The sequence below is a fragment of the Pan paniscus genome, chromosome 20, assembly GCF_029289425.2.
Source record: "Pan paniscus chromosome 20, NHGRI_mPanPan1-v2.0_pri, whole genome shotgun sequence".
Lineage (NCBI taxonomy): Eukaryota > Metazoa > Chordata > Mammalia > Primates > Hominidae > Pan > Pan paniscus.
This window is the reverse complement of record NC_073269.2, coordinates 47,056,119-47,073,512: the sequence shown is the minus strand read 5'-3', so window position 1 is coordinate 47,073,512 and position 17,394 is coordinate 47,056,119. Positions and strand designations below refer to the sequence as shown.

Below are 17,394 nucleotides of genomic sequence, written 5' to 3'. Positions count from 1 at the left end.
ACCCTCTCACTGAAATTCTCCCCTTTGGGATGAGGATGGCAACCCCAGGCATGTACCCTCCCAACCTGGGTCCCGACCTAATACCCTAACATCCTGCTGACAGTGGCTGTTCTCGCTGGGCAGGCGTCCCAAAGCACATCGAGCCAGATTCAGGCAGAGTGGAACTGGCCCCTCAGCCATCAGTGGAGGTGGCCTGGGAGGCTCTACCCTGAACGGGGTCTCCCCAACGTGATGCAGAAACTGGGACATGTTCTGCTGAGCATGGGGCTGACTGGAGTGAGGCTTATAGGCAGTGCCCACATGGGGATTAAGATGTCAGCTCTTTAATCCCCACAGTTCCCATCACAGGCTGACCAGAGTCTGCCCCAGGACCCAGCCAGGGACACAGAGGTCGGGGGAGAGAGGGAGAAGAGAGGGAGAGACAGAGAGACTCAGAGGTCCTGAGAAAGACAGGCAGAGAGAGATGATGGAGAAAAACACGTGAAGACACTGAGAAGAGATGGAGAGGAAAAGGAAGAGACAGATACGCAGGGATGGCAAAGAGATCCTGGAAAACAGAGACCGGGAGGAGAAAGAGAGCCACTGAGAAAAGGGAAAGACAGTGATGTCCAGAGAGAGGAAAGACAAAGAGACCCTAAAGCAAAGATAAATAAAGAGAACAGAAATGAAGAGAGATAGAGAGACCTGAGAGAAAAAGAAAAAGGGAGGAAAAGAAAGAGAGAAACAGAGAAATCCAGTCTAATTACAAAGAGAGAGAAACACCAAGGCAGGAGGATCACTTGAGCCCAGGAGTTCGAGACCAGCCTGGGCGACATAGTGAGACCTGGTCTCTATAAATATTTTAAAAATTAGCTAGGCATGGTGGCACGCACCTCTAGTCCCAGCTACTTGGGAGGCTCAGGTGGGAGGATCACTTGAGCCCAGGCAGTCATGGCTGCAGTGAGCTGTGATGGTGCCACTGCACTCCAGCCTGGGCAACAGAACAAGACAGACGGAAGGGAAGGGAAGAGAAGAAGAAAGGGAAAAGAGGGGAGGGAAGGGAAGAAAGAGGCTGGGCACGGTGGCTCACACCTGTGATCCTAGCACTTTAGGAGGCTGAGGCAGGAGGATTGCTTGAGACCAAGAGTTGAAGACCAACCTGGCCAACTTAACAAGACCCCATCTCTATAAAAAAACAAAGAGAGGTACGGAGGAAGAAAAATTGGGCATTCATTCAACAAACATTTACTAAGTGCCTACCGCTGTGCTGAGCGCTACTTTAAGTGCTGGGATACAGAAGCGAACAAGACAAAATCCCTGCTCTGGAAGAGCTGACATTCCAGAGGACAGCCCACCCGAGCAAAATGGAGGAAGAGTCAGGAGCTGGGGAGAAACCAGAAGCCATAATAAAGAGGATCCATTAAAGCCTGTCACAGAGGGTGGGGTAGGGCTGGGGGAGGATGCGGCTTACTGTGCCCCACCACACTCCCGCTGTCAGTGGAGCCAGCAGCTCTGAGCAGGGGTCCTGCCCCACAACCCCTGTCAGTCACCAGGTTCCAGAAAGGCTGACAGGTAGGAAGACCCAGGATAGGGGAGGACAGAATATGGAGGTACAAGGGGGTAAACATGCAGAAAGGCACGCTGAAGAAATAAGGAGAGGCACAGAAGTGCCAGGCTGAGACAAAGGGAAGCACAGACTGGGGGAGATACAGGGAGGGGAAGACACAGACATACTGAAAAGAGAGACAGAAAACAGACACAAACAGAGGCAGAGACTGAGAGAAAAGAGAGAGAGATGGGAAGAGACGGAAAGAGGAGAGAGAGAGATGAACACAGAAACACAGAGACTGAGAGTGAGGGAGGCTGGGCACACTGGTTCACAACTATACTCCCAGCACTTTGGGAGACCAACGCAGAAAGATTGCTTGAGCCCAGGAGTTGGAGACCAGCCTGGGCAACACAGTGACATCCTGTCTCCTTAAAAAATACAAAAATTGGCCGGACGTGGTAGTGTGTACCTATGGTCCCAGCTACTTGGGAGGCCGAGGTGGGAGGCTTGTTTGATCCCAGGAGGTTGAGGCTGCAGTGAGCCATGATCGTACCACTGCACTCCAGCCTGGGGGACAGAAGCCAGACTCTGTCTCAAAAAAAAAAGAAAAAAGGAAGGAAGGAAGGGAGGGAGGGAGGGAGGGAGGGAGAGACAGAGGGAGGGAGGGAGCAAGCAAGACTGAGAGATGAAACAAAGATACACAGAGACCCTCCCAGAGACAACGCCAGTCCTAGGCTCTGCACAGTGCCCCCCCAACCCCGCCCACCATCTCCCCAGGTCTGGGCCCTGTGCCAGGCACTTGGAGGAAGGCTGGATTTGGCCAAGTGGGGACAGGCAGGAGGGTGGACCACATTCCTGAACAGTCTGTTCCAAATACAGCCCCAACCTCACTGCTCCCACCACCACAGCCCTGGCCCATCCAGGCCAGAGTCTGCCCCCTCTAGCCCATGCCCTAGGATGGGGGGTGGGGGGGATAGGTGAGAGAATGAGGGATAAGTTTGTCTGTCGTCATGGCCTGGCCTCAGACAGGGACTTGGGGGACTGGATACCAGGGGGTTCAGCAGCATGGGCACAGAACATTTGGGGGCACCTGGGAGCCAGTGCCTTGGGGATAGAGATGGTAGATTCAGGGCAGGACATAATATGGAAGTACAAGGGGATCAACATGCAGAAAGGCACCCTGAAGAACTTAGGAGAGGCACAGAAGTGCCAGACTGATGGACACCCAGAAGCCAGGGAAATTGAAGGCAGATCTGGGGAACAAGCATAGTACACAGGGTCCTAAGAGTAAGGGAAGTGACAAGGGCTCAGGTGTGAGCTCCTAGGAATCACAGGCACAGAGCACAGGAGTGCCAGGGGTGTCTTTAGAAGTGTATTTGAGCCAGGCGCAGTGGCCTGTAGTCTCAACACCTCGGGAGGCCGAGGCAGGCGGATCACCTGAGGTCAGGAGCTTGAGATCTGCCTGGCCAACACGGTGAAACTCCGTCTCTACTAAAAATACAAAAATTAGCCAGGCCTAGTGGTGCATGCCTGTAATCCCAGCTACTCGGGAGGCTGAAACAGGAGAATCTTGAACCTGGGAGGTGGAGGTTGCAGTGAGCCGAGATCCCACGGCTGCACTCCAGCCTGGGCAACAAGAGCGAAACTCTAAGAAGGAAAAAAAAAAACCAGAAGTGGTGTATTTGAGAGTCGGTGTGTATTTAGGAATCAGAGGTACAGGGTACAGCCTTCAGGGGACCCAGAGGTGGCCCGGAGATTGAGGGATACACACCTACAGGCCAAGTAAATTGGACTCAAAGGTGCTAGGGGCTCAGGAGGGTGCACCTGTTGTCCAGGTGTGTTGCCATGAAAATGCTGGTGCAGCAAAGTTGCTAAGTAAGAAAGGCTGAGGCAGACACACAAAAAAAGCCAGGGGGAGCCAGGGCACAGCTCCACTAGGGCTGGGGGCGGGGTGGAGACGTCGGGTTGGGGAATCCACGGAATGAGCAGCCCGGAGACGCCCACTCCTCCCACATCGCGTCTCCGCCCCGCTCCACCCCTAAGACCCCTTGGAAATCAAATAGAGGTGAAGGGGTGCAGGCGTGGAGAATTGCAGGCATGATGATCGCGGGTATCGCTGCGCTGCTGTTGTGGCTTCTGGTGCTGGCGCCGGCGTGGTGGGGGTAGGGTGGGTGCCGCGCTCAGATGCGGGGGTCCCTACCTCCCCGGCCCAGGCTGCTCCCATTGCTGGGGAACTTGCAGCTGCAGTCCGGAGGCCTGGACCGCGCACTCCATTCCCGACAGGAATTGGGGGACGGAATTCTGGATTCGTGAAGGTGGGGCTGGGGACTAGAACTCCTCCTGAATGAAGACAGCTGAGGGTTTGTACTCTATGATCTTGAGGAAGGACAGGAAGGATGAGTGCTCCGGCCTGCTGAGTACTAGGAAAGGAGTAATAGGGAGTGGAGAGCTTGGGGCAGGGACACTGGGTCCTAACGAAGGAGCCCAGAGCAGGAAATCAGGTTGTGGGAAGAGGGGAGCAGGGGGTCTGTTCTGGTTCAGGGTGGGCAGGCTGAGTACTGAGGGCCCAGGAGACGACTCTGAGGGTGCAGGAGGCTGGGAAGCTGGACTTCTAGGTCCCAAGGGAAGAAGGAAGTGGGGGCCTGGACTCCTGGATCTCAGGGAGGAAGGAGCTGGGGATCTGAATTCCTGGGCATGAGGAATGAGGGTCTGAGACGAGGACTCCTGGGTCTGAAGGAAGAGGGAGCTGGGGGCAATGGCTCCGATGAGGAACCCTATGGGCACCCGCTGAGCACCGCCTACCCGTAGCTCTCCGGCCGCTGGGGCCGGGTGTTCACAGTGCGGCTGGGCCCGCGCCCTGCGGTGGTGCTGTGCGGCTACGCAGCGCTGCGGGACGCGTTAGTGCTACAGGCGGATGCGGTCTCCGGCCGCGGGTCCATGGCAGTCTTCGAACGCTTCACACGCGGAAACAGTGAGGCCCCGGCGCTGGACTTGCCGGCCCGGACGCTCCAGGCTGGGCGGGTAAATGGTAGAGGCGGGCAAGTGGGGGCGGGGCCTAATAGAGACTCCAGCTAATGAGGTGCAAACGGCCGAGAGAGGGCGGGGCGGCGCTAAAGCGTAAGGTTAGAATGGAGGTTCATCCTGCAGCCTAGAGGAGAGAAGAGCCTAAGATTCAAAGTCCCAGAGCCAGCCTAGGTCAGGGATCGAGCCCAGCAAAGGCGGGGCCAATGTGTGGATAGGGCACTTGGAGGTGTGGTAAAGAAGCAAAGCGAACGAAGCCGGCCGCAGGACTCGGAGGCCCCTAAAGGGATGAAGCCAGTGACCCGGCGCTTCCTGGATAGGGCGTGGCCGGCTCCCGGGCCCGCCTCCTTTCCCGTCCCCACCACAGGAATCTTGTTTTCTAACCGGCCGTGCTGGTGGACACTGCGCAATTTTGCACTTGGAGCGCTTAAGAAGTTCGGGTTGGGTACGCGGACCCTCGAGGCGCGCGTCCTGGAGGAGGCGGCTTGTCTGCTAAACGAATTTCAAGCCACCATTGCTTCGGCCTGGCCGGGAGAGCGGAAGGGCCTGGTGTGGGAGAGTCCCTTGCACTGCCAAGACGGGGCCACGGGAAGGTATTTGGGTGGAAGAAAGCCAGTAAGCCCATGGGGCTCGCCGGGGGCAGGACCACGCGTTATGACCACCGTCCTGTTCCTACCCCCAGGAGCCCCGTTTGACCCCGTGCGGCTACTGGATAATGCTGTATCCAATGTTATCTGTTCTTGTCTTCGGGAACCGCTATGGCTACGGGGACCCGGAGTTCCTGAGGCTCCTGAACCTCTTCAGTGACAACTTCCGCATCATTAGTTCCAGATGGGGCGAGGTGAGAGGGCCGGCCACAATCTTTCCTTGGTGCGTCCAGCCTTATGCCAAATCCCGAGTACACAGACCTACCTACAATGGATCATTAGAATGGGACAGATTCCTGTAAGAGTTCTAGAACATCCAGTATCAAAGTCCTAGTCCAATCTCCCTGTAGGCAAACTAAGGCCTAGTGACCTTGTGCAGGGCCCATGTTGAGACAGACCCTGTCTCTCCAGATGTACACTTGCCCGTCTCTCATGGACTGGCTCCCGGGCCCGCACCACCGAATCTTCCGAAACTTTTCGGAGCTGCGGGTCATCTCTGAGCAAATCCAACGACACTGGCAGATGCGGCAGCCAGCGGAGCCCCGCGATTTCATTGACTGCTTGACCAGATGGGTAAGGCGTGGGTCCCAGCTCTCTAAACTCTATCCATGCCACCCACCAACAGGTGCCTGGCACGCGGCAGCACCATCTCCTCTGCCCACAGTAACAGCAGGACCCGGAGAGCCATTTCCAGGAGTAGACGTCGGTAATGACGACGCATTTTTTTTTTTTTTTTTTTGGCGTCACCGAAACCATGAGCACCACCCTGTGCTATGGGCTCCTCATTCTGCTTAAGTACCCAGAGGTGGCAGGTGTGCAACCCGGAGAGACCCAGAATGGGAGGCTGCAGTTTGGGGATGGCTGGAGGGTCCTGGAAGTGCGCAGCTCACAGCCTCCCCCGGCCTGAGCCAAGGTGCAGGAGCTGGACCCTGTGGTAGGGTGGAGGCCCGCCCCAAGCCTGGACTATCCGGTGTGCCTGCCCTACACCAACGCAGTGCTGCTCGAGATCCAGTGCTTCATCAGCGTGGTGCCCCTGGGGCTGCCGCGCACCCTCACCCTCGACACCCACCTGCACAGCCACTGTCTGCCCAAAGGTGCCTACTGAGTCTGGGGATCCTGTGCGGGACCCGGGTGCATGAGATCAGCCAGAATCAGCAGGTGTGCGCTGTGCAGACCAAAACACAAATCAGTTACCCCTGGAGCAGGAAGGCAACTCTGCCTTCCCTTAGGCTTTTTGTTGTTGTTGTTGTTTGAGACGGAGTCTGGCTCTGTCACTCAGGCTAGAGTGCAGTGGCATGATCTTGGCTCACTGCAACCTCCACCTCCTGGGTTCAAGCGATTCTCCTGCTTCAGCCTCCTGAGTACCTGGTATTACAGGCACCCACTACCACGCCCGGCTAATTTTTGTATTTTTAGTAGAGACAGGTTTCGCCATGTTGGCCAGGCTAGTCTCGAACTTCTGACCTCAAGTGATCTGTCCTCGGCCTCCCAGAGTGCTGGGATTACAGGCGTGAGCTACTTGCCCGGCCTATTCCCTTGGGCTTTTAAAAAGCGTCTTGGATGGAGAAGGTGCAGGTGCTCACCAAGCCCGCAGGTAACCCAAGTTGCATGTATCCCCAGGGCACTTTTGTGATTCCCCTGCTTGTGACTGCGCACCGGGACCCCACTCAATTCAAGGACCCAGACTGCTTCAACCCTACCAACTTCCTGGACAAGGGCAAGTTCCAGGGCAATGATGCTTTCATGCCCTTTGCCTCAGGTGCAGGCAGAGGAGGAAGGGGACCAGCCTGGACTGGCTCTGGGGTGCCTGGTGCTCACTATGCACCTGTGTACCCGGCAAAGCAGATGTGCCTGGGCATAGGCCTGGCCCACTCGGGTATCTTCTTATTCCTTACGGCCACCTTACAGAGGTTCTGCCTGCTCCCTGTGGTACACCCTGGCACCATCAACCTCACCTGCAGTGCACTGGCCTGGGCAGTGTCCCCCCTAGACTTCCAGCTCCAGCCAGTGGCCTGCTGAGGTCAGGCTCCACTATGGTGGGCTCACTGGCCCTCAAACCTCCATACCCTCCTCCGTCAATAAAGGCCCTAAATTGCAGATGGAGTCAGATGTGTGCAGCTCTGAGGTAAACTTTTATTTCTTGGCTGACAGGACTTCCACACCCATGCTCCTCCTGGCACCTTTTACTCTGCCCAAGCAGTGGCAGCCCAGTCCAAAAGGTGCCTGCCATGGCCAAAGGGGTTGGGGAGTCACTTCACATTCCAGGCTGGAGGAGTGAGAGGACTTGGGGGTACTCCTCCCACCCCATTGCCAGCAAGAGGCCATGACTCACCTCAACCCCAAGTCCTGCATCCTGATGGGAAGTGACAATGCCTCCTCCCAGCTCTCCACACCTAATGGGGTCATGACCAGACAGGGTAGGACCCAGGCCCCCAGCTTCAGTTGGTAACGGTGGCCTCCAAGGCTGCCCCCTGTCCAGGTGACAACCCCAGCCCCCATCATGAGGCAGCAAAGGTCTCTTCTCCTCCTTGGTCCTCAGCAACAGACAGAGCCCTCCACGCCAGGCAGGACAGAGGCAAAGTCAGAAGCAGCAGCGGTGGCAGGGAAGGAGCAGCCAGCACAGGCCCAGGGCTCTCCTGAAGTCATTTAAGCTGTCTGCCATGCGGCTCTGGGACTGGCCACTAGGTGGGCGTAGGCGGCTGTGATACAGGTACTTGGACACCTTTCTGTCCTGATGCTGGGGGTGAGAGGGGACAGGAGACAGTGAGTCATCAGGAGAAGGACAAAGAAGCCAAGGGAAACCTGGGGAGATGGGGAGAGGACCAGGAAGAAATGGGGCTCCTGTTGGGGTACCAGGAGAGTGGGCTAAGGAAGGTGGGCAGAGATGAAGAAAAATGAGTGGTGGGATTTAACAAGAGGCTGATGAGGGGGATGGGGTGGCATCAGGCCCAACAGGGCCCACAGAATAGGAAGGACTGAAGGGAGGGAAGCAGGTACCTAGCTGATACTTGTCTTTGGCTGCTGCCCGCTCCTTGGCATCAAAATACCAGACAGTGATGGCGTACCTGGGGACCAGGGTGGTTGGACATTAGTTTTCTGCTATTCCAGCTACCATATCCACACACACTAGGCAGCCATCCTTTTGAGCCACCCGGTTCTGCTCCCACCTAGGCCCCCTCTCAATACTTCGTCGCTCCCTAGTCACTCTGAGGCTCTGACAGGACATTGTCACAGGGGGAGCACCTGGGTGCGTCTCCAGAAGTACAGGTCATACCTGGTGGCATAGGCTGGCTTCACCTCGTGGGGGTTCCGCCGGTCAGACCAGAAAATGAGCAACCGGTCAAAGAGTGGCTCGATGTTGGCTACCACGGGCCGGCCCTCAGGGAAGATCTGCAGCAGGCCGCCATGCACCTGGGGGCAGGCCAAAGGATGAGGCTAGCTGGTACGGCCAGGAGCCGCTGCCTCCCACGGTGCCCTGGGAGCCCACTAGGGGGCGCAGCGTCTGCCTGCATCACTCCCTCCCACCCCTCGGGCTCTCAAAGTGAATGACAACCCAGAGACTGCATCACCATGGAGATGGGCAGGAAGCTACTAAAGACAGGAAAAGGGGGAAAGTGTTCATTACAAGGCCGGGTGGGGCTGGGCAGACAGCACCATTCCCGGAAAGAGGGGAGTTCCCACCACACAGTCCGCTAGAGAGGAGGAGGTGCCATTTCCCAGGAAGAGCCGGCAGATCGCACTGCCCGCTGTGTGTTGAGAAGAGAAACAGGAGAATGCCAGAATCTGGGCTGAGAGTGGAAAATGGAGTGGACGCACGCCACCCCCGCCCCAGCCCTAGCCCCAGCGCCACCCTCACCCTCACCCTCACCCCTACCTTAACGTCCCAGTTCTGATTCAGGTAATAGATACAGGTGATGCAGCGCCCATCGCCGTGGGGATTGTCAACGTGCCTTACGTACCCGAGCCCGTTGCCTGGGTAACACGCCACCATGGCCTGGCAGGGATGGAGGGAGGTAGGTTTACTGGGGCTGGGCAGGCACATCTTAGAGAAGCAGCCATGAATTACCTATTTTCCCACCCCTCCTTGCCCCATCTTCCCCTTGACTCCTTGGGTCAAGGGTTCCAAGCTCCTGCCCCAAAAGACTTTCTTTTTCAGCCAAAATCCCATCCCCAAGTCCATCAGAAACCTCAGCTCCTGGGCCTCAAGAGCCCACTCCCTCCCAACACACATACCTGGAGCCTGGCACCCAGCTAGGGCTCAATTAGTAACACAGAGTTTGATTTGTTTCAAGATACCCCAAACCCCACCTCAGCCATTTCAGTAGAATAATACCAATTTAAACATTTTCAGGTGTGCAAGGAGGTGGCCTCACAGCCCTAGACCAGGAATTCTTACCCTTGGCTGTGGAGTGGAGCCCCCTGGGGAGCTCTGAGGTTCTGAAGTACCTGGCCTAAGGAAGGGCCTGAAATTGGTAAAGCTTCCCAGGTAATTCTACCATGCAGCAATGTTAAGAACTGCTGCCCTGGACTACAAAGAATCCCCACTAAATTATCTGTCCCATAGACATCCGAACAGGAGCCAAAACCTACAGTCTGAATAGAAAGACCTAATTCCAACTCCAAGGGTAATTTGCTGGGTAACCCTAGCCAGTTCCAACACCTGAATGGGCCTCAACTGCCTGATGTGTACAGCAGGGGTAATAAACACTGCTGTTTACAGCGGTAGCAATTAATCTCTCTGAGAACATAACTTGGGAGGTTCTGGACCCCCATCCCCCGGAGATCTAACAGGACTCATTGCAGGGCTTGGTTTCTCTGTCTACAGGGTTCTTTCCTCTGCCTGACAGTTGCCACTCCCCTGACCCAGCCCTACCATGCTGTGGCCAGGGCCCCGGGATGTTTGTCATCAGGGAGCTGGCAGAAAGGTGGCTGAGAGGTAAAGGAAATGGCCCAGCCACTTCTGCAGACACAATTCCCTGGTTCAAGTCTCAGTGCTGCCACATGAGCTGTGGCATCAGGCAGGTGACTTCCTGGTCTCAGGTTCCTCATCCATGGATCCAATGGAGCTCACAGCTATTTCACAGGTTGTTGTGGAACAAGTGAACAAGATAACAAGTGTCTGGGAAGACAGCCAGCACAGTGCCTGCCACATGGAGAACTGGAGCACAGGCTGAAATGCCATTTAAAAATTTTAAAAGGTCCCTGTCCCACCCTCTGCCCAAAGTCACTGCAGTGGCAAGATGAGGTAGCAGACAAAAAGGGGAGGACTGGCACAAGGACCCTTCAACTTCTCCCCAGCCCGGACCACCTGTCTTGACCTCTCTGCCCTGGTACAACTCTGCTGGCGTCCATTCCCCACGAATGCTCAGCTACACCTATGGGCCCGGCCCAGCAAGACAGTCCCAAGATAAACATTCACGATTAAACATCAGTGGCCACTGCCACAACAGGATGCTAGCCAAGCACGCACGCCACGGCAGGCTGGGCTGCTTCAATCCTCACCCTCCCCAGGACGCCTCCCAACACATTATCCCAGGGCTCACCCTCTGTGGTGGATGTTAAGCTGCTCTGCATTAACCATGTGCACCTCATCCACCAGACCTTGCCCTGTAAAGAGAGGGCTGCCACCGTCTACTGCCACCTAGCAGTGGGAAGCTGACAACCTTCTCTCTGGCAGCACCAGAGTACAATTAGTGAGAAGGCCCCCAGGGAAAACCCTAACCACTACACTTCAAGGTTCAGGAGGGGGCACCTTCTTTGCACTGCTCACTCCCTATGGAAGGGTCAGCACTCTCAGCAACCACCTCACTGGGAGAAGAATTTGGCCATGGCCCAGGAGGCTTAGAAACAGTGAGTTACTGACTAGAGATGGGCAAGGCCTCCCCAATTAGGAATCCAATCAGAGTTTACACTGATGATGCACGTGGATGGGTGGCAGGGAAGGGGTCCAGTGCTGCACCCTCTTCCCACAATTCATCCCCACACAGCAGCCAGAGCCCCTCCTCTCCAGGTCTTCACTCCATCCCGAGAAAATACAAATTCCCAACCACAGCCTCAAAGGCCCCCAACCTCATGTGCCTCTCCCATCACTCTGCTCCATGCCTCAACAGGCTGAGCTCGTCGCCACCACAAGGCCTCAGCACTGGCCTGGGACACTCTTCCTTCTGACCCTCTTTGTTACTCAGGATTCAGAGACCAAGGGTCACCTTGAGTACTCCGGCTGATTGTCCGTTCCACTCCTAGCAACATGGCATCAGCACAGGCACCTGTTTACCTAGTACTGACCTGGAAGGCAGCCACAGGGAAGCCCCTAGGGCCAGGTTGGTCTCCCCAGTGCCCAGTGCAGTACCTGCAGACTGAGTGCACTGCTCTGGGCCTCCTCTGCACCCCAGCCCTGCTATGTTCCCTCCTGCCCTGTACATTCTCACACAGCGCCTCCCACCAAGCACACGGGACTCACACAGAAACAGGAACCTGCTCTTTAGGGCCCCACCCTTCCCCCACATATACACACCTTGGGGGTGAAAGCATCCTCTGGCCCCAAGGAAAGTATCTACTTCCTGCCCTCACAGGGGAAGGCCTCAGGAAACTTGCTCTCCACCCCTCCCACCTAGGGGAGGGACAGGTGGGACCAGGGCCAGGAGACCAAAGACTTAAAGGCTATTGGTGACAATCTGCCTGCCAAGAGCCCCACCCCCACTACACACACACCCCAGTCAGAAGCCTGTGACTGTCCCACCTCCAAGCTGCTCTTCAAGGAGCAAACCAAGCAAGCTGGACTCTCCCTGGGGTCCCCTCTGGTAGCCCTTGCTGCCAGTGGGAGTCAACTCTCTCCCACCTACAGGTCAACCGAGCACCTGTCCCCAACCAGGGAGTTGGGGGAAGGGAGGATGACACAGGAGCTCCACTCAGAACGACTAAGAAGCAAGTTCCCACTGGCTCTAGCCACACTGGTGATCCATGTCCCCACGGCAACTGCTGCAGCCCACCTGAGCACCCCACAGCCTTACTCTGGAGTACAGGAGAGAGTCCAGATGGGGCCCATCTAAAAGCGGGAAAGGCTGGAGTTGCTGTCTCACTGGGGAGGGGAGGGCTCCTCCCCTATGTTCTCAGTCCAGCCTAGCCTGTCCTTACTTCCCTAGGACAATCAAGGTCACCTAGGGCTAAAAAAGTCCAAACACTCCCCTTCCCCAATCCTCGCTGGGGCCCTGTCCCCAACCACATAGAAGGTGGGCACCAGAGGCACCAAAACACGAGAGATCTTCTCCTACTCTCCCCTCCCTAAACTGCCAGACTCGCTGGGGATGTAACCTGGTTTTCGTATTCCGTGGATCAGCAAATTGAGGCTCAGAGCAGTGTCCCATCTGGGCCACTCAGCCCGTCTGGTCTCCCCCTGACGAGGACGACAGCCAACCTGGGGTGAAGATGCTGAGCCAGGGAGGCCACTGATCCCGCCCGCACAGGAGCCAAGCCCAGGGAGGGGCCGGCTCTGGCTCAGCTATCAAGTAACGGGAGGGAGAGGGAAGTAGAACAAGTTCCAGCTGGGGTGGGGAGGAAACAGGCCTTGGCCCCGGGGGAGCCCTGGTCCCTGAGCCAGCTCCAGCCTGAGAGGAAAGCCACACAGAGGCAGAACCCAAGATGGGATCTGCAGGAGGAGGCAGAGGACATCAGGAGCTCAGCCTCACGCCTGCAGGGCACAACACTGCCCGTGCCATCAGCCAGCCAGGCATCACTGTGTTGAGCAGTGGGCACTCCCTACAGGGCCTTGTCCAAAGGACACCAAGTCTTGGACTCAAGGTCAGGCCCCCACGCCACCCATGAAGACAATGATCCTGTCAGCAGCCCGGAAAGGCCCTGTGGACCACTGTCCTGTGCTGGGCTCCTGACCCCAGGTTCCTGAACAGGCAGCTGGAGGCCATGAGGCCTTGACAACTGCCCGGAAACTCCAAGCAAATGAGCATTTGTCTTAAGAGAGGATCTGTGGCCTCTGACAGATTCTCAAAAAGACCCAGGCTCCAAAATACCATTAAGAACTATTGTTCTAAAGCAAAAAGAAAAAGGGACTAAGAACAAACACATAAAGGCAGAGGGAAGAGACAGACATGGGTAGGGAGGAAGTGACACACAGGACAGGGGGAATGGAGGGCAGGGACTGGGACAGTGAAGGGTGGGAGACATGGGGATGAGCTCCACCTGGGCCAACAGGCAGCCACCCAGTACCACCCCCAGGAGACTGTCCTCGATGCACATGCCACAGTGGGGACCCAGGGCACAATGCAGTCCAGGGCCAAGCACTCGGCCCAGCGGGCAGCACCCCTTTCCTTCCCTCAGCCCAGGGCTCACTCATCACAGCCACCCTCCCCCTTCTGCTTCTCCTGCCTTGGAGACAGGATGGATGGACTAGAAACACGGGCCAGCAAACAGGGATGGACGACAGGTGCACAGGGAAGGATATGAACAGGGACAGACAGCAACAGAGAACGGCCAGGTGAACTGTGTGCCTATCTACATCCCCGTGCTTGGTCTGGGGCCACAAACTGACACCAGGAGGCCATGAACCCCACCAAGGTCCATGCTGTGAATGTCAGCAGCTCTCATGAGTTTCTTAAGAGGGTTCCTGGCAAACTCAAGAACCACTGTGGCTCCAGGACAAACTCCTAGCTTATCAGGTGCACACATTAAGGCCAGTAGGGAGGATAAAGACCCCCCCCAAGTCCCCACAAGTGAGCATACCCACTCCACTGAACTGCCTAAACCTTCTGTGACCTCCCAGAAGCCTGTCTCCAAACCCACTGTGCTCAGAGCACTGAATGCTGCAAACCAGGGTGCTGCAAAGCCCCTCCAAAGAGGCCCCCACCTAGCCTTACCTTGGTGCGCCCGTTGATGACATAGCTGCCCAGCCGCCCTGCGCAGTGGCGGATGACGGCGTCCACGTGGGCCATGAGGGCACCAATGCTTCGACAGCCTGGTTCATGGCCTTCCACCCAGGCAATCTGGTCCCCACGGATGCTGCGCGGCGGGATCGCCCTCTGGCTCACTAGCTGCCCGTCTCGCAGGCGCCCACCCCGTTTGAGGGCCTCCACCTCAGCCAGCACGCGACCGCCCAGTGCTGCCCCCAGGAAGCTGTCCTTGACGCAGATGCCGTAGTACCGCATGCAGGGCACGATATAGTCCAGGGCCAGGCGCTCGGGCGCAGAGGGCAGCGCCTCCTCCATCAGCCCAGCACTGGCCTCACCACTGCCACTGCTGCAGCTGCAGCTCATGCCACCCTCCCGCTCTGCCTCCTGGTTCTCTTGCCTGGCCCAGGGCCGTTTGCTGGGTGAAGGGGCATCCCCACCATCCTCGGCCCATTTCCGTTTGGGGGCCTCAGGCCGTGCGCCCTGGGCTGCCAATCGCTGGCACCCCTTGGTGACCAGCGCTGCAGCGCCTTCACTCTGCAGCGGCCGCAGCTCACCACCATCCTGCCCGCCAAAACCGTCCCGAAGAGGGCTGGCAGTGGTAGAGGTGGCTGTGGCTCTGGGGGTCCCACTCCCTGCCGAGGCCTCACTAGGCACTCCTGGACAGTGGTAGGAGGGGAGCAGGGGACAGGGCAGGTAACTCTCCACTCCCATCCTGGCCCGGCCAGGCTCAGGCTCCAAGGGCTCTGACGAAGACCCTGGTAACTGAGGGAGAGCCTGACTTAGGGGCTGCGGCTGGCACGGGCTGTCCATGGCAGCAGTGTCTTCATCCCCCGGGCATGGAGGGCACCGCCCGGGCCCATGGTGCCACCCTCCTCCGCCTCCTCCTCCGCCTCCACTTGATGCAGCTGGGGGCCACCGGGCCTGGCGTGGGGCAGGGTGAGGCAGGGCAGACAGCAAGAGCTCTTCTCGTGCCCTGGGGGTTGCTTGCTGGTCCCCAAGTCCTCTGCCGTCCCTAAGGGCTTGGGAAGGGACCCTTCAGGGTGGCTAGAGAAAGGAAAAAAAAAAAAGGGATGTGAGAAAAACTAGAGACAGGCAGGCAGGGGAAAGCCGGGATGGTATGGGCAGGAGTGGGGAAGACGAACAGGACAGACTTGACTATAGAGGCCCCCCAAAACCTGAGGCCAAGTCGGGGAGAGGACCCTGAGAATCTGGAGGTGCAGGAGTCCGCTGACAGATAAGAGGCAGTGATAGGGAGAGGCTGGAGGCCAGGGGCTGGGTAGATGACCCTAAGACAGAGGACTGTGGTGCAGGTTGTGGGACGCGGTAACCAAAGACAGAAGAAGGAGGGCCGGAGTAGAAAAGGGTGGTGTGGAGGGGTGGGAAAGGAGGGGGTTTGGAAAATAGGAGGGACCTGCCTCGGCGTTCCAGAAAGACACAGAGAAACGTGGGGGTTCCAGGGAGAGTCAGGGTGGGGGCGGGGGGGTCAAAAGACAGAGGAAACTGGGGAGTCCAAAGACAAAGAGAACGAGGGGCCCAGAGACAGAAAATTAGACCGGAGGGAAGCTGGGAGGGAGGACCCGGGGCGGAGCGGGGCGGTGGGGTCGACCCGAGTCCGACGGGAGGAAGCCGGCCGGGGGCGGACACACGCCCAGACGGAAGGGAGGTCCCGAGACTGACCGACGGGAGGGGCCCTCGGGGAGAGGGTCCGCGGCGACAGAGGAAAGGACGGAGGAGGGTGCACGCACCCGGAGACAGGACGAGAGATAAAGGTGCCCCCATCCAGGGCACCCCAACGCCCCCAACCCGGGGCAGGCCCTGAGGCCCCTTCTGAGCGCAGTAGGCGACAGGGGCAGGGCCTAAGGGCCGCTCGGACCCCCTCCCCTCCCCCTCCACTCGGCCTCCGCCCGGCGCGCGCTCCCCGCCCCCACCCCAACCCCCCCAACGGCCGGCACCCAACGTAAACGGCGCGCGTCCCCTCCCCCGCGCCGCACCCACATCCCCCTTCCCGGGGTCGCCCCGGCAGGCCCCGGCGCGCGCCCCCACACCCCGCCCGGTTCGCGCCGGCGCCCCGGCTCCGGCTTAGTCTCCTCCCGCTCCCTTCTCGACCCGCGACCTCCTCACCGAGCTTTTTCCTCCGGCCCCGGCGCCGCCGTTTGTGCCAGCCGCCCTGCGCCGCACAGCGCGCCATACCCCGCCCCCACCGCGCGCGACGCCCCGCCCCGCCTCGCCCGGTGGGCACGTGACCGCGCCCCGCGGAGGGGACGGCGCCTGCGCAGGCCCGAGCCGCGCGGGGCGGGGCGGAGCGGGGCGAGGAAGTTCGGGACAACCCCCCTACCAAGGAGAAAGGAAACAGCAGTCCGTGGCCGACACGAGGCCATTTGCATCCTCCGCCCCGCCCCCTTTGCGCGGGAGGGGGAACGCAGTGTGAGGGGCCGGGTCTGGGAGGGGGCGTTTCTTGCATGTTGGAATCAAGTGGCGTCGGCGGGGCGGGGCACGCAAATGATGTGATTTACATGGACAGGCCTACCCGCCCCCCGCCCAGCGCGGGGCACCGAGTCCGGCAGCGCGGTGCGCGTGACTTCATTTACATGGTCAGCTCCTCCTCCTTCTCGCCGTCCAGGAACGGGGGTGAGAGACGGAGAAATGGCTACGCAGTTGGTTGAGAAATGTATGTAAATTCGCACATCAGTAAGTAATTTACATAAGTATCTTTATAACGGAGGCAAAAAAGTGCTGGTTGCCCTTGAGAAAAGGGAACGCGGACTAGGAGGGATGTGCAAATGTGTATTTTCAAGACCCGCTCCAGCCTGCCCCCTCGGGACGATTGTGGGAATAAAGAACCAGGGAAAGTCTGGGCAACGGAGTGAGACCTTATCTTTACACAAAATTAAAAAATGAAACAAAAATCCACGGAACGCTACACAGAGAAGACATTTGCATGGCCAGCTGGGAACACTTTAGGAGACTAAGGAGATAAGGTCATTTTGAATGCCCCGCCCGCTCCACCCTTGCTCTGGAGAGCTGGGACTCAAGGCTCCCGCCGGGTCGGTGAAGGCCGACGTGGAGATGGGAGGGCGACGAGCAACTGGGAGTGTCCTCAGGGGGCTGCACCAGTCCCCTGCAGGCCACCTGAGGGCGTAGGGCGGTTCGCGTGAGCACAAGGGCATGCATACTGGTATCCACACATGCGTGAGGATTGCACAAAAGCCCGCAGTCCTCAGGGCACACACAGGGATCATGGCCACACAAGGGTGTTTATAGTTTAGTTTTGTTTTTGAGATGGGGTCTTACCCTTTTG

General features: G+C 58.1%; 2 protein-coding genes and 1 pseudogene across 7 annotated transcripts in view; 1 reads left to right on the top strand and 2 right to left on the bottom strand.

The window, feature by feature from the left end:
- Window positions 1-4,470, bottom strand: part of LOC100984524 (cytochrome P450 2B6-like) — a 109,923-nt pseudogene extending 105,453 nt beyond the window's left edge. The window contains exon 1 of the transcript XR_008955033.2: window positions 4,331-4,470. The product of XR_008955033.2 is annotated as a cytochrome P450 2B6-like (transcript). The remainder of the gene's footprint in view (window positions 1-4,330) is intronic.
- LOC100975852 (cytochrome P450 2F2-like) lies at window positions 4,423-7,299 on the top strand. Its single transcript, XM_034944719.4, has 4 exons — window positions 4,423-4,549; window positions 5,232-5,390; window positions 5,608-5,769; window positions 6,817-7,299. The coding sequence occupies exons 1-4, from the start codon at window positions 4,466-4,468 to the stop codon at window positions 7,213-7,215; spliced, it is 804 nt and encodes a 267-aa protein (XP_034800610.3). The 5' UTR covers window positions 4,423-4,465; the 3' UTR covers window positions 7,216-7,299.
- Window positions 7,300-7,307: 8 nt separating this feature from the next.
- Window positions 7,308-16,326, bottom strand: EGLN2 (egl-9 family hypoxia inducible factor 2). 5 transcript variants are annotated; one of them, XM_008964876.5, is made up of 6 exons: window positions 16,218-16,326; window positions 14,064-15,140; window positions 9,071-9,190; window positions 8,471-8,607; window positions 8,194-8,261; window positions 7,308-7,933 (listed from the first exon to the last, which is right to left on the bottom strand). In XM_008964876.5, the coding sequence occupies exons 2-6, from the start codon at window positions 14,904-14,906 to the stop codon at window positions 7,878-7,880; spliced, it is 1,224 nt and encodes a 407-aa protein (XP_008963124.1). In that variant the 5' UTR covers window positions 14,907-15,140; window positions 16,218-16,326; the 3' UTR covers window positions 7,308-7,877. The 5 variants fall into 5 exon arrangements, with proteins under 5 accessions (XP_008963124.1, XP_054959367.1, XP_008963126.1 ...); XM_055103392.2 differs by lacking the exon at window positions 16,218-16,326 and adding an exon at window positions 15,774-16,011; XM_008964878.5 differs by lacking the exon at window positions 16,218-16,326 and adding an exon at window positions 15,842-16,010.
- Between the last annotated feature and the right edge of the window lie 1,068 nt (window positions 16,327-17,394).

Coding starts and splice junctions, on each gene's coding strand:
- EGLN2 (XM_063600304.1), bottom strand. CDS start 14,906: ATGGACAGCCCGTGCCAGCCGCAGCCCCTAAGTCAGGCTCTCCCTCAG. Junction 9,191..14,063: donor TCATCAACGGGCGCACCAAG/GTAAGGCTAGGT, acceptor CATCCCTGCCAG/GCCATGGTGGCGTGTTACCC. Junction 8,262..8,470: donor AAGCCAGCCTATGCCACCAG/GTATGACCTGTA, acceptor CCTGGTCCCCAG/GTACGCCATCACTGTCTGGT.
- LOC100975852 (XM_034944719.4), top strand. CDS start 4,466: ATGGCAGTCTTCGAACGCTTCACACGCGGAAACAGTGAGGCCCCGGCG. Junction 4,550..5,231: donor GGACGCTCCAGGCTGGGCGG/GTAAATGGTAGA, acceptor TCCTACCCCCAG/GAGCCCCGTTTGACCCCGTG. Junction 5,391..5,607: donor TTAGTTCCAGATGGGGCGAG/GTGAGAGGGCCG, acceptor CTGTCTCTCCAG/ATGTACACTTGCCCGTCTCT.